Below are 13125 nucleotides of genomic sequence, written 5' to 3'. Positions count from 1 at the left end.
GACAATCACACAGCATTTCGATTGTGAGTTCATTATTCAAATGTAAGACACTTTTTTTTTGTTGTCCACTGTTTAGCTGAGTCTGAGTCGAGATTCAACTCTCTTCATTTTTGCATAGAGGATCTCCACAGAGTTTTTGTTAACAAATGAACTGGCTTATTTTTATAACAAGTTGCGATATTCCCATGTATATGCTATGAATACTATGGAAAAAAAGTGTATGTAAATGTATTGTTGTAGAGTGTAGATTAGCAACATCAAGGATGATGCTGTTGAAAATTAGGTAATGATAGGAGCCACTGTTGAATATCAAGTTCAGCTAGCCTGCCTCAGAAACAGAGAACAGGTAGTCCTGGGTTCAATTCCCAAAAGAACCACATACTTGGCACCTGCAAGGGGCAGCCCGTTGCAGGTAGACTAATGTGGAGCATCTGCTGCAGCTCTGAACCAGTTACAGAGTGGAAACAGTGTATTCTGTTACAAATGTTTCCAAGGACCCAAATGTTCCCCCAGTTACAATAGAATTCTTAAGATTCTTTATTAAGTCATAACACTGTATCAAAAACGAAACTAAACAAATGTTCCTCTTGGTGATGACCTTGGTTTTGTAGCAGAAGCAAATGTTGTATTAAGTAATTATTTCCCAGCTGATTTTTAACCAACTGTGTCTCTCACAGGAGACAGCAATCTGTGGTTCCACCAAGCTGTTCAGTTAGGCAAGTTTGTTGTCCTCTAAACGTACTTGAATTAAAGTTATTGGACAGAAAACATAATCTTCTCAAACAATAATAATCTTAAATAATGTTTTGTCTAACCCTACTGCCGCACCAGAAGGTTGTACACTATCTTGTTTCGCCTTTGGCAACCAAAAAACAATCCTTATGGACACAAAGTAGCTAATTGCACTTCACACCAAGCATAAAGACAGATCTTGTTATTTAGGGGAAATGACATGGTCTGAAAACTATTATTTATTTACTGCAAATAGTTTTTCCTCTATGCAGTGACAGGCAGAATAATCAAATCATCGTGCACTAGGTGGCGTCACATGCCTAACTAATTGATAGGGTTATTTAATTTCATTACATGTACTTTTTGTGACAGTGATAATGGTTTAAGCAACTATTAGCATTAAGCTGATATTAAATACAGCAAATTATAATATATAACAGGTGTATAATTTGTATAAAAATGTAATTTAAAACCCAAGTGTCATTCATAATCCTGATTGTCATAGGATGTCGCCAAGTACCACCTATGCTACTTGTACCGTAGACATGAAATTATTACCCGACTCCCATATTTAGTTTTTTCCCAGTTTCGGCCCAGTTGACATTTTGATATGACATAACTCTTATTTTGTGTTCTTTTAGATCAACTCTTCCTTATCCTGGAAGCCAAGAGCAGTATGAGGTAAATTATGAAGCGTTTTTTAAATTCAGCAAATTGTTGTAAGAAGCTTATAGCACCCAAATGACTCCATTCTTGTTATTGTTTTTGTTGTATTTCTAGGTATTCATTAAGGACCTTGTGTGGAATCTATTCGGAGAAGGGAATGACGTGTACAAAGAAGGGGACTGGACAAAATCCATTGAGATGTACACAGAAGCACTGAGTATAGCAGAGTATGCAGACTCTGAGGAAATCTGCGTTCCAACTGGTTTGTTGGAAAAGCTGTATGCAAATCGAGCCGCAGCATATTTGAATGTTGTTCCAGTAAGTCGCCACTTACATCTAAAACTCTTTCATTTTCACCTCAGGATTCCCATTCCATCTAATGTGATGGGAATCATGAAGTAATGTTGTGTCGTTTTGCTTCTATATACATCACTTGTCTTGGAAATATATGAAATTCTAGATCTAGTTTCATGTACAAGTTAGCAGTATATGAAAATCTAGATCTAGTTTCATGTACAAGTTAGTAAACCAGCCTCGCAAAACAAACAACTGCGAGCAGATTTCTGACCACAATCCCATCTGTTTTTTGTTTTTTTAGGGTTTATATGACCAAGCATTAGAAGACTGTGAAAAAGCTCTTCATTTGAACAGTGGGAATTATAAAGCCTTGTACAGAAAAGCCAAATCTTTAAAGGAGATGGGGAGACATCAAGAGGCCTATGAGACTGTTGCCAAATGTTCTTTAGTAGTGCCCCAGGTAATGTGCACCATCAATCATCATGTTTAAAAAAAAAAATAAAGACCAACAGACCACATGTACAGAAAAGTCAATAAAAAATGCATTTACTTATTTAAAAAATAAATAATATATATATATATATGTATTTTTTTGCCCCAGGATCCCAGTGTCACACAACTGACTCAGGACCTTGCCAAAATTTTGGGCTTGAAAATCCGTAAAGCTTATGTAAGAAGCAAGGTAGGTTTCAAGAAATAAGCACAAATTTGCCAAACATAATCCAATTAAACAAATGTCAAAGTGTATTAGTTACAAATTTTTTTTAATGTTTTTACCAGCCTTCCTTAAATGTTTTGCGAGGATCAAATTATCAAGATGCATCATTTGATAAAGTGAGAAAAACATAATTTAAAAAAAGTTTATTATAAAATACACAAAATGTATTATTTGTGGTCCTAATATATGAATTTATTTTTATTAGCTGCCTAATGGCTCTGCCTCAGTTGAAGACATAGAAGTTGGTACGTTTTTATTTTTTTTTATTTTTTTTTTTTTGATAAACAACACATTAGATCAGGGTAAAAAGTAACTCATCTTCTGTTTTGTTTTTTAAGAAATGCTTAAGGATAACCAGGATGACAATGTTATGGCTCCTATTGAAGCTCCCTCTGGTGGTGATGTGCCTGTAAATGAAACAGCAGTAGAAGAATTTCCTCACAACAACAGTATTGCGTCTGTGATGCCTTCAGAACCTCTGGGATTCGAGTCACTTTCTCTGCCGGTGTCTGTGAACACTTCAGTCGGCCTCCCCGCACTCACATATGTTAACGGGTGCAGAACAGTTAACCCTTGCCCAATACTTGAAACCAGTCAAGATTTTGACACAGACATTATCGGGAACGACCTAGATGATCTGCTGGACCAAGCTGAGCCTGAGCCTGAACTTAACATGGTGAGTGAGGAAATAAACAGATTTTGAATGTTTGAGTGAATGACAAAATATTTTGAAATTCCTTCGTTTTTAATGTTCTAAATAATGCTGAAACTTTGGATCAAAATTATGGTTAACCCCCTTGAACAATACACACACAAATACACAGTAGCTAATAGATGCATTCCCTTTTTAATTGCTGAAAAACATTTTATAGTTTGTGCCCGTTTTTACAACTGCAAAGTAATATCCAAGACGGGGCTTAAATAGAAGGCAAAAGTTTTTGTCTGACTAGATACTAGATTTGGCCCTTAAAAAAAGATTAAATTCTCCCCGTATGTAAAGAAAGCTACAATTAGCTAATGTTGCTAAAAGTTGATCAATAATAATGAAACCTAAACTAAGGTAGCAACAATGTCAATAAAAAGTTCTTAAAAAGTTTTATAAGTGATGCGCATGTTTTTTTTTTTTTGTTTTTTTTTTTTAGGATATCCCCACAGTGAAGGGGCCTCTTCCTCTGCCCACCAGTATTTCCTCGGGCAGCTCCATGTCCAGTCCATTCCTGATGTCATCTCACATCAACCCTTTTCTCCACAGTGGTAACCAGCTGTGCACTGTGACTCTGCCTCCGCTGTACTCTAAATCAGGCACGAGTACATATTTTGGCATGGACACTTTTGATGCTATGTCCCAACCGTTGGACTCTTTGGATAGTCTCTCTATGAATGACTATAAATCAGGTATTTCAGCTAAACATAACCTATTGCTTTCATATGGTGTATCATTTACATTAATCATCTTTAAAAAAAGCTGATAAAAACACCTAAATATATTTTCTTTTTTTTCTTTTAGGTTTTGCTTCTTGCCCCTACCTTCCACAGGTATTCATTATTAATTATATTTGAATAATAATTTTTATTTTGGTGCTTTTACATGTAGGTTTTATAACATTTTATCTTTTAATTAAAATGCAGATAAACAGTAAAAATTCTCCAATGGGAATGGCTGTTGGGATGCCTGAAATGAAGGGTACTCCTGCCACTGTGGACTTAGCAAAAAACCCTTTAGCGGAAACGCATGAATTCAAACAAGCATGTGCAATCTGCTTTGTCAGAACTGGTGAGTTTTTTTTTTTTAAAACCTTGTCTTTACTTTATAATTTTCTGGTCATTTTATAGAAATGAGAGGTTGGTGCCATTTACCCTGTGTCCATTTCATACCCACAGGGCCTGGTGTGTTGGATTTCACATATCAAACAGAAGAGCACAAATGCAAAAAAGACGCTTTACTCGGCAGAATTAAACATTCGCCAGGCCAGACGTGGAAGCTCATTCGGCCCAGACCTACAAAAACCCAATATGTTGGACCATATTACATTTGCAAAGGTAACATTTTCAAACCTTCGACTAAAAAAAAAAGTAATCTTTCTACTCTTTTAAGCAACAAATGAAGCATCATTATCTAGTTGTGTTGGCTTTGTGACGATAAATCCTGCAGGAAAAAGGAAACCGTCATAAATGCTAAAAGTACATTTTTGTTTCAGAGGTGGCTGTTGGGAAGGACTGTCTGTACCCTGGCCATTGCACATTCGCATATTGCCAGGAAGAGATCGACATTTGGACTATGGAGCGGAAAGGATTCATATCCAGGGAATTGCTCTTTGATCCTTTTGGACACAACCCGGATATCAGGCTGACAGTTCCCAAGGTCTTACAGGAGCATCGTGGGATATTCATGTTTCTGTGTGAGGTAGGTTAAGCCACGTATGTTTTGAAGAAAGTCTTACTAAGATAAGAAGTCCTGGTGATGTGGCTATAGCTGAAGCAGCAGTAGGAGCATGTTCTCACAACAACTGAACTGAAGAGGCCTGTTGCTGGCAATATTGTTGAGGATATGTCGCAATCAGTAATCAATAACTAACTAACTAATTACTATTTCCAACACAATAACTTTGTTAAATTTTGTTGTGTTAATATGGCTCTGCTTATAGTAGCACAATAAATTTGTTAAATGTTGTTGTGTTAATATGGCTCTGCTTATAAAGTGCACACTGGGTTTTTTTCTTAGTACTTTATATAATGTAAGTTACAATTTTGTAAAAAAGAAAAAAAAAGCATGATACAAAAACTGACAACATATTAAGTCCAAATTTTGGTTACTCTAAACTCTGGTTAATGTCATGGCTGCTCTGATTGGTTCCACTTTGGTTAATGTCATGGCTGCTCTGATTGGTCAGGTCATTGGAGACCAATCACAAAAGCACTCCTAGTTCTAGTCACATATGTGAAAACACAGTTGTATTTCCCAATTCTTTATTTACATTCATATGAATATGGAGATAGATTGGAGTAAAAACAATGTTTGTCAAGTGGCGTTTTTTGTCAGTACTTCCAGGTTAAAGTTCTTTGTGATTTACAGGTATGCTTCGACCACAAACCGAGAATAATCAGCAAAACCAACAAAGACGATCCTTCAATCTGCTCTCATCCAGTGACGAAGCACCCCTTTGAGGACCACAAGTAAGTGTTTCTACATGACCTTTATTTAAAACTGGAGCATATACATTTAACAATGCTTGAAGATTTCAGACTTGGGTTTCAAGTAAGGCTGTCAGAATTAACACTTTGGTCAAGAGGGGACTCTAGAGCTATCAATATTAATATCTACATGCTTCCCTCAAGAACAGTAATGGCTAAAAATTCACAAGCTCTGAGGCTAAATTTTGATTTACGCTTTTCTTTACATTTTTCCTTATTTTTAATGCCATCATTTGGAATAGTCACAGATAAAAAAAATCGACCTTCTTTTATTTGCCTAGTAATTACACAGTAAAGTTTTCCTTTCTCCGATGTTGATTTATCTGGATTAATCATGATTAATTGTGTTTACTTACTATAATGACTTATCGTGATTGACTCCGGTAAATCTACAGCTATCTTGCAATTAATAAGATTAAGGTGTTAATACTGTAGTTTGTGTACAGGTGTGAAACACAAACCTGCTGAATCTACCTGTTACCTAATAAAGAAAAAGATTTTCTTGTCATATTAAGGGATGTTGATGTATCTAGATTCATTATGTTTGATTACAGTTGCGATTACTTGACATTAAACATTCTAACATTTGAATTAAAAACTAAAAGCACACCAAAACCTTGAGGGTTCACTCATATATTCCTTTCGGTTGTTTTGTCCCACAGATGCCTGGTCCACATCTTGAAGGACAACAAAGTCAGGTATTCCAAAGTCCGACCGCTGACTCCACATTGTCAGTTGGATCTCTGTCGCCACGAAGTCCGGTACGGCTGTGTGAGGGAGGACGAGTGCTTTTATGCCCACAGCCTCATCGAGTTGAAGGTCTGGATGATGCAGCACAAGCTTGGTAAAAAAAACTTTGTTTGAATAACAGTTTTTTTTACACTTTGGTAAATATATGAGTAAATAGCATATTTTAACACGTATATTCTGTACCTGTAGGTACCACCCATGAAAATATTGTACGAGAGGCCAAGAAGTTTTGGACTGCAGCTTCAATGCAGGGAGGACAGGTAAGCTGTCATGAGTCTAATTCAGTTTAAGAGTTGTTTGGTTTCGCTATATGCACTATGCCTTGCCTGTTAACAGTTGTTTTCATAGAAGTAGAATAAAATGTCCCATTAACATTTGTAATATAAATGGGGTATTTTATGCTACTTTTATGAAAACAACTGTCCTTTTAAAGGTTGCAGAAAAAGTTTGAGAACCACTGCCATATTGTAAGGAGGTTGACAGACTTTGAGCGCCTGCTCCTCCACAGCCTTTTTAAAACAACTCATTTTTATGACAGAAACTTGATTTTATTGAGTATTTACACATATACATAAAAATTGGTTTAATGTTGGTTGGTTGAATTTTTATCTCTTATGAGATTACATTTTTTATACTATATTAGTGGTTCCCAACCTTTTTTTGACTTGTTACCTCCATTTTGACAATACAAATTTCTGGCAATGCCCTTTATTTTTGTGATCCTATGATATTTGTTATACCGATGTTGCATTGAATGTCTTCCACAGCTTTCCAGTGCACAGAGAAGGTTTGGGCCTCCGACTCTGAAGATGATGTTTGTCTGCAGCCAGTGCTGGAAAAACGGTCAACTCAGCGAGGCTGACAAAAACAGGAAGTACTGCTCGGCCAAAGCCAGACACACGTGAGTTCATCAAGGTTATCCCTGCAAACTTACATTCATCATGGCAAGTCCAGTTCTTCACGAAGGCACTCCTCTGTTGTTTCAGGTGGGCTAAGGACAAACGGGTGGTGCTTGTGAGCTCCCACGAAAGGAAAAAGTGGACTATTGTCAGACCACTCCCGACCAAAAAACCAGTCCCGGCACAGTTTGAGGTTTGTCAAATGGTCACACGCCTTCAAATGGCCTCATTTGCTTTGAAAACAAATTTTATAGTGTGGCTGACCACGGCCTCTCTCTTCCCCTCCCTCAGATTTGCATGCATGTGACAGCTGGGAAGAAGTGTCAGTACATCGGAAATTGCACATTTGCGCACAGCGGAGAAGAAAGAGATCTTTGGACTTATATGAAGGAACACAACAGTAAGTATTCAGTTCTGCTGAACTGATTTGTTTTAATGTGTTGGATGGTCATTTTATTTTCTGCCTTTCGCTCAGTTCCAGATATGGATCAGCTTTACGAGCAGTGGCTGCAGGCTCAGAAGACTGGCTGGGGTGAGGAGACCTCCAGTAACTCCTTCCGGGAGAATGGCAAACAGATCCACATGCCAACAGACTACGCGGAAGAAGTGGTGAGTTTTACGCCAGTGATTGTGAACCTTTAGTATAGGATGAAACTTAGAGTATTAATTTTAAATCTGTTTTGCCATTTTTACAAATGTAAGTTGCATTAATTCCAAAATGTTAGTTTTGGGCACGCTACATTCTCTACAGCAGTAGGCACAGCAGCAGAGGCGTTAGTTAAACACTCACTTGCTGTAAATGCGATTGTTTGTAAAAATGCTTTAGACAGTTTCAGGAACAGATGGTCATTAGTCATCTGTGTAAATAAGAGTGTGTCTCTCCCCCTCTACCCCCCACCCCTTTTTTTTTCTTCCTCCACAGGCTGGCAATCACTGTTGGATGTGTGGTAAAAACTGCAACAGTGAGAAGCAGTGGCAGCAGCACATCACGTCAGAAAAACACAAAGACCGTGTTTTCAACTCCGAAGATGATCAGAACTGCTGGCAGTACCGATTTCCTACAGGCACTTTCAAAGTCTGCGAAAGGTTTGAAATAACGTCGTCAAAGTTAATAGGCCATTTCTGTTGCTAGTATTATAGTAATGATAGGTGTATTTCTTCTCCCCCCCACAGGTTTCTGAAGGGGACGTGCACAGAGGACGACCTCTGCAAACTGGCTCACGGGGAGCAGGAGCTGAAGGAGTGGATGGAACGTAGGGAATTTCTTTTGATGAAACTTGCCAAAGCTAAGAAAGACCATCTTATAGCACCCAATGACAATGACTTTGGGAAATACAGTTTTCTGCTTAAAGACATTTATTAATAAGATGATGACAGTTGTGACACTCACGTGATAAAGATGCAGTATTTTAAACACCCTCGAGTCGTGGTTGACCCTTGGTGTGTACAGGAAGTAACCTGAGGACAAGAATTACTAATAATAAAAGAAACAAGAACATTCAGGCCTAGCTTTCTGCTTGGCTTTTTTTTTCCTGATCAGAATTACACAGGTGTTACTACATACATGGAGTTCCGACTTGGAGACAGGATTTCTGAGGTGACGATGAAGATGGCGATGCGTCCTGGATCACAGTCACGAGCAGTTTGCCTAAAAGACAATTTTGCATTAGCAATTTGTAGTACCAATCACTTGCTTTCAAGTTAAATCCCACAACACAGGTAATTTCTTTCAAGTCAACTCATTCTAATAGTGTTACCAATGTAACAGACATCATTGCAAATAAAGCTCTTTTTAACCTGCGTCTGAGCCACTGTGATTACACACCTCTGACCAGTGGTTAAAAACTATTATAAAGTGTTATGGTGGGATAATACACTATAAAATGCATGAACACTGTAAAGCAGGGGTGCCTTTTGAGCGAAATGTTAGCAATTTCTGACTAACTCACTTACAGTATGCATTGGCTTCATTTTCATAAATTTGTTTTAGATTTTCTTTGTGCTAACATTTAGTTTATTTGGCCATTTTTCAGCCACACTTAAAGTGTTTGGCTTAAAGTGTAGCCAAATAAACTAAATGTTAGCACAAAAAATCTAAAACAAATTTATGAAAATGAAGCCAATGCATACTGTAAGTGAGTTAGTCAGAAATTGCTAACATTTCGCTCAAAAGGCACCCCTGCTTTACAGTGTTCATGCATTTTATAGTGTATTATCCCACCAACACCACAAAAAGCCTTGCAATAGCATTTCTAAATAATAAAGAAATGCTATTGCAAATAGCTGAAAGTTTGATGTACATCATAGCAGATCTCACTACTGTCTTTGCTGAGAAGTGGACAAATTGAACACCATAACTAAAAGTTATACGACTAATAACTATTTTGAAGATATCTTCAAGCTAAGCTCAGAATTTTAGCTTAAAATTACTTAAGAAACTTAGACTTAACTCTGATATTACTAAAAGTTATTAAATATATATATATATATAAATATATATATATATATATATATATGTGACAAATGCAGCAACAGTAGCAGAGGTCTGTTATGAATACAGCAGAATGTTGTAAAGATGCTAGGTGCTTAAATGTTTTTAATTTATTTTTAAAATTTTTAAAAATAAGTTAAAAACAAACATTTGAATTTATTATCCTTACGTAAAAGCAATTATTACAAATTTCTTTAGGTTGAAGAAGCACCAATAGCAAAAGATTCAAATTATGATCTGTTTTTTTTTTTCTCTCTATATTTACTCAAGTCAGTAGGAAAACAAATTTACTGCTTACTGTATGTAACGTCAGCAGACATCAACCAGACGGGATCATTGTGCAGGTTTTTCTTCAGTGGCACAGATGACGGTCGGAGCAGCGTCCATCCCAGCAGCCAGTGAGCAGAGAACATGCTGTAGCTCCTCCACTTCCAGTTTCCACATCTGTCGGTGAATGGCAGTCTTCTCTGACAGATCAGCCATCTTTACGGCACGGATGACCGGCTCCGGGGAAACGGCTTGGATGACTCCCATCACCATCACATACTTGCCTGTAAGAGCGGACAAGGAACGAGACGTGAGACACACAATTTAGTGCTACTATTTTACAACCATTGATGCCCTCAGTGCAACTTATCTACTTTTTCACCAATAATTTCAAAATGTAAAACTAGTTTTGTTAGCAAAATAAATTTAACTTCTTATTAGTGTAGTGAACAATGAATCAAGAACTAAAACACATCCCAAAAAATTATAGATGTCCCACAGAGGTTGTTAATCACTGGTCTAATCAAACTATAACATCATTCTCCCCATCCCTTTACCAGACCTATTTTTTCCAGGATGTTTTCTCTTGTCAGAGAAGACTTCCCTGTCACCACTAAACCCAAAGGCAGTGCTTCTCAAATAGTGGGGCAGGCCCCCTGTGTGGGCACAGTGAGGTGCCAGGAGAGGGCGTGAGGGGCTTCAAATGGAACATGGCACGCTGGACATAAGTGTACCACTGCTGTAATGCTTGAATGATAACAAGCCTCCAGCCACTAGGTGGCAGCAACTCATACAGTGGGTTGTACAGATAAAAACATACATGGTATCAGATTCTTAATAGTATTTCAATTTGCTAAGATGTGGGTCAGGGGCGAGGGTGTGAAAACATTTGACCCCAATGGGAGGGATGAGGGGGTGTACGACAAAATAATTGAGAACCACTGCCCTAAGGCCAGACAAATGGATAACATTAAAGATTTTTTTTCTCAGTTAATTTAATTAATCTTTTTAGTCAACTTTGAAGAGTGTTTAGCGATGTAATAGTTGTCCCAAATGATCTGCTTTTCTTGAATTTAACATTGGTACAAATCTGTTGTACCATTCCCCTGTCTGATAACTGACATTTTGCAGGCTCTCTATTCTAATGTTCTGCTATAGCAGGCCACTTAGGAAAATGCCAGAAAAATCCTATTTGATCCGCTGAACTTGACTGTGATTGAGTTTAAAAAGTTCTGTTAGGCAACTGGACGTGGGTTTTCTAAAAGACGTTTCACCTCTAATCCAAGAGGCTTCTTCAGTTCTAATTGGTGATGGGGAGTACAGCAGATACAGTCCCTTCCAAAAGTATTGGAACGGCAAGGGCAATTGTTTTTGTTGTATACTGAAGACATTTGGGTTTCAGATCAAAAGATGAATATGAGACAAAAGACTGAAGGGATAAGCCCCCAGAAACAAACAAGAACTGAAATAAACTGAAGACAAAGATGCATATGAGACAAAAGACTGAAGGGATAAGCCCCCAGAAACAAACAAGAACTGAAAGAGGCCGCAGTAAAGGCCTGGAACAGCATTTCAAATGAAGAATGCAACAGCCTGGTGAAGTCAGGTTGCAGGCTCAATGCAGTTATTATTGCAAATAAGGGTTATGCCACCAAATATTAAATGTTATTCACTTTAATTTATGTTAATAATGTCTCTGTTACAATACTTTTGCTCACTTGAAATGTGGGTGGGTACAAAGAAAAGGGGCTCAGTCCTGAGTTGTTTAACACACCTGGATGTCAATACCATGAAATAAAAGCTGGAATTCTGAACTTTTGTCTCATATTAATCTTTTGATCTGAAACCCAAATGTCTTCAGTATACAACAAAAACAAAGGAATTGCCCTTTCCAATACTTTTGGAGGGGACTGTTTATACTCTTGGTGTGAAAGAATAAAGCTACTTCAGCTCCACCCTGGTGGGTGGGGCCTTGGGGTCAACTGTGAAAGTGTAAACAATACTTAAGAGTCTGACAGGTCATTGTGGTCCCCAACAGAATGGTTTCGGTCACCTGCCTCTTTGTTGTGTGAAACTTTTGGGTATAGTTCCTAAATGGCTTCTTTGACCCCTCTCTGAAACCATCTGACTTCCCATTGACAACAATGTACAATGTGTACATTGTTGTCCTCAAAGGAGTGTGTTTTGTCCTTGAGGGGTTATTTTATTCTTTCACACCTAGAGTACATATCTGCTGTACTCCCCATCACCAGTTAGAACTGCAGAAGCCTCTTGGATTAGAGGTGAAACGTCTTCTTCAAATTCAAAATTCGCGTCCAGTTGCCTAACAGAACTTTTTTAACTTGACCATGACCTGGATGACCGAGAATCTTCATAGACTTGACTGCGATTATTAGTTAATTAGTTTTGATTGACAGCAGCCGTGTGCTGAAGACCGCAATTATATCAAAGTAGCAATATGTGCTAATCGACTCTATGCGTACTCATGCAACTGGTTTATTATACATTTTTCGTAATTGTCCCCATGGCAGATTAATTTTTTTCTATTTGGTTAATTGCGGTAACTTTAATTAGCAAGGAAACTAAATTCAGTCTGAGCTAAAGATATAAAACAAGTACACAAACAAATATGTAGACGTTAAAACTTCCGCTTCGTTCTCGTTTTCTTACCTTGAGACAAACACGGCTTCCCCCGAGGAATGTTGTTGACTCCCTGGACAGCAAACGTCCCAGTTTCGTCCATGAGCAGCACGGTGTTCTGCTCCAGCTGCACGTCCAGCACGGTGCCCTGCATCCACACTAGCGTCACCGGCAAAGATCGACCTCTGTCCAGTCTGACCACCCAGCCGTCCCCGCTGACGGCTGCCGTCTTCAGCTGAGCGGAGAAAACTTTGACAGGCGGTGGACGTTTCTTCTCTACGCGTGTTGTTTCCAACGTAGACATTGCTGACTAGTTGTTTGAATTAATCAACGTCACCTGCGTCCCGCCACTCAAGCGGAAGTCTAAATGTTTATCCGGAAGTACGACGGTGATTTAGGCGTCAACTTTCAAAATAAAGTCCTATTTGAGACATTTCGTATTCTGCAGTGATAGAATACGTACACGGGTAGTG

The 13125-nt window shown here is 38.1% G+C and overlaps 2 protein-coding genes across 3 annotated transcripts in view; one reads left to right on the top strand and one right to left on the bottom strand.

The window, feature by feature from the left end:
• zc3h7a (zinc finger CCCH-type containing 7A) overlaps positions 1-9054 on the top strand; it is a 14202-nt gene extending 5148 nt beyond the window's left edge. The window contains exons 3-24 of one of the 2 annotated variants that reach the window (XM_017040546.2): positions 678-716; positions 1374-1413; positions 1513-1716; positions 1997-2155; positions 2297-2377; positions 2476-2529; positions 2619-2658; positions 2752-3089; positions 3556-3808; positions 3921-3949; positions 4043-4187; positions 4295-4453; positions 4612-4817; positions 5487-5587; positions 6268-6449; positions 6545-6615; positions 7123-7256; positions 7342-7447; positions 7546-7654; positions 7730-7863; positions 8177-8340; positions 8428-9054. In XM_017040546.2, the coding sequence (XP_016896035.1) occupies positions 678-716; positions 1374-1413; positions 1513-1716; positions 1997-2155; positions 2297-2377; positions 2476-2529; positions 2619-2658; positions 2752-3089; positions 3556-3808; positions 3921-3949; positions 4043-4187; positions 4295-4453; positions 4612-4817; positions 5487-5587; positions 6268-6449; positions 6545-6615; positions 7123-7256; positions 7342-7447; positions 7546-7654; positions 7730-7863; positions 8177-8340; positions 8428-8617 (2938 nt within the window). In that variant the 3' untranslated portion in view covers positions 8618-9054. The remainder of the gene's footprint in view (positions 1-677; positions 717-1373; positions 1414-1512; positions 1717-1996; positions 2156-2296; positions 2378-2475; positions 2530-2618; positions 2659-2751; positions 3090-3555; positions 3809-3920; positions 3950-4042; positions 4188-4294; positions 4454-4611; positions 4818-5486; positions 5588-6267; positions 6450-6544; positions 6616-7122; positions 7257-7341; positions 7448-7545; positions 7655-7729; positions 7864-8176; positions 8341-8427) is intronic. The other variant, XM_025064838.1, reaches the window with a different exon arrangement.
• On the bottom strand, positions 8777-13125 carry rmi2 (RecQ mediated genome instability 2). The gene is made up of 3 exons (XM_008329281.3): positions 12683-13125; positions 10044-10296; positions 8777-8902 (listed from the first exon to the last, which is right to left on the bottom strand). The coding sequence occupies exons 1-2, from the start codon at positions 12954-12956 to the stop codon at positions 10079-10081; spliced, it is 492 nt and encodes a 163-aa protein (XP_008327503.1). The 5' UTR covers positions 12957-13125; the 3' UTR covers positions 8777-8902; positions 10044-10078.

The sequence above is a fragment of the Cynoglossus semilaevis genome, chromosome 17, assembly GCF_000523025.1.
Source record: "Cynoglossus semilaevis isolate Cse_v1.0 chromosome 17, Cse_v1.0, whole genome shotgun sequence".
Classification (NCBI taxonomy): Eukaryota; Metazoa; Chordata; class Actinopteri; order Pleuronectiformes; family Cynoglossidae; genus Cynoglossus; species Cynoglossus semilaevis.
This window is presented reverse-complemented; position numbering and strand designations above follow the sequence as displayed.

What these genes read in the sequence shown, in the direction of transcription:
- rmi2 (XM_008329281.3), bottom strand. Translation starts at nt 12,956, where the DNA reads ATGTCTACGTTGGAAACAACACGCGTAGAGAAGAAACGTCCACCGCCT. An exon ending in GAAGCCGTGTTTGTCTCAAG is followed by an intron (nt 10,297 to 12,682) that starts GTAAGAAAACGA and finishes CCGCTCTTACAG; the next exon opens with GCAAGTATGTGATGGTGATG.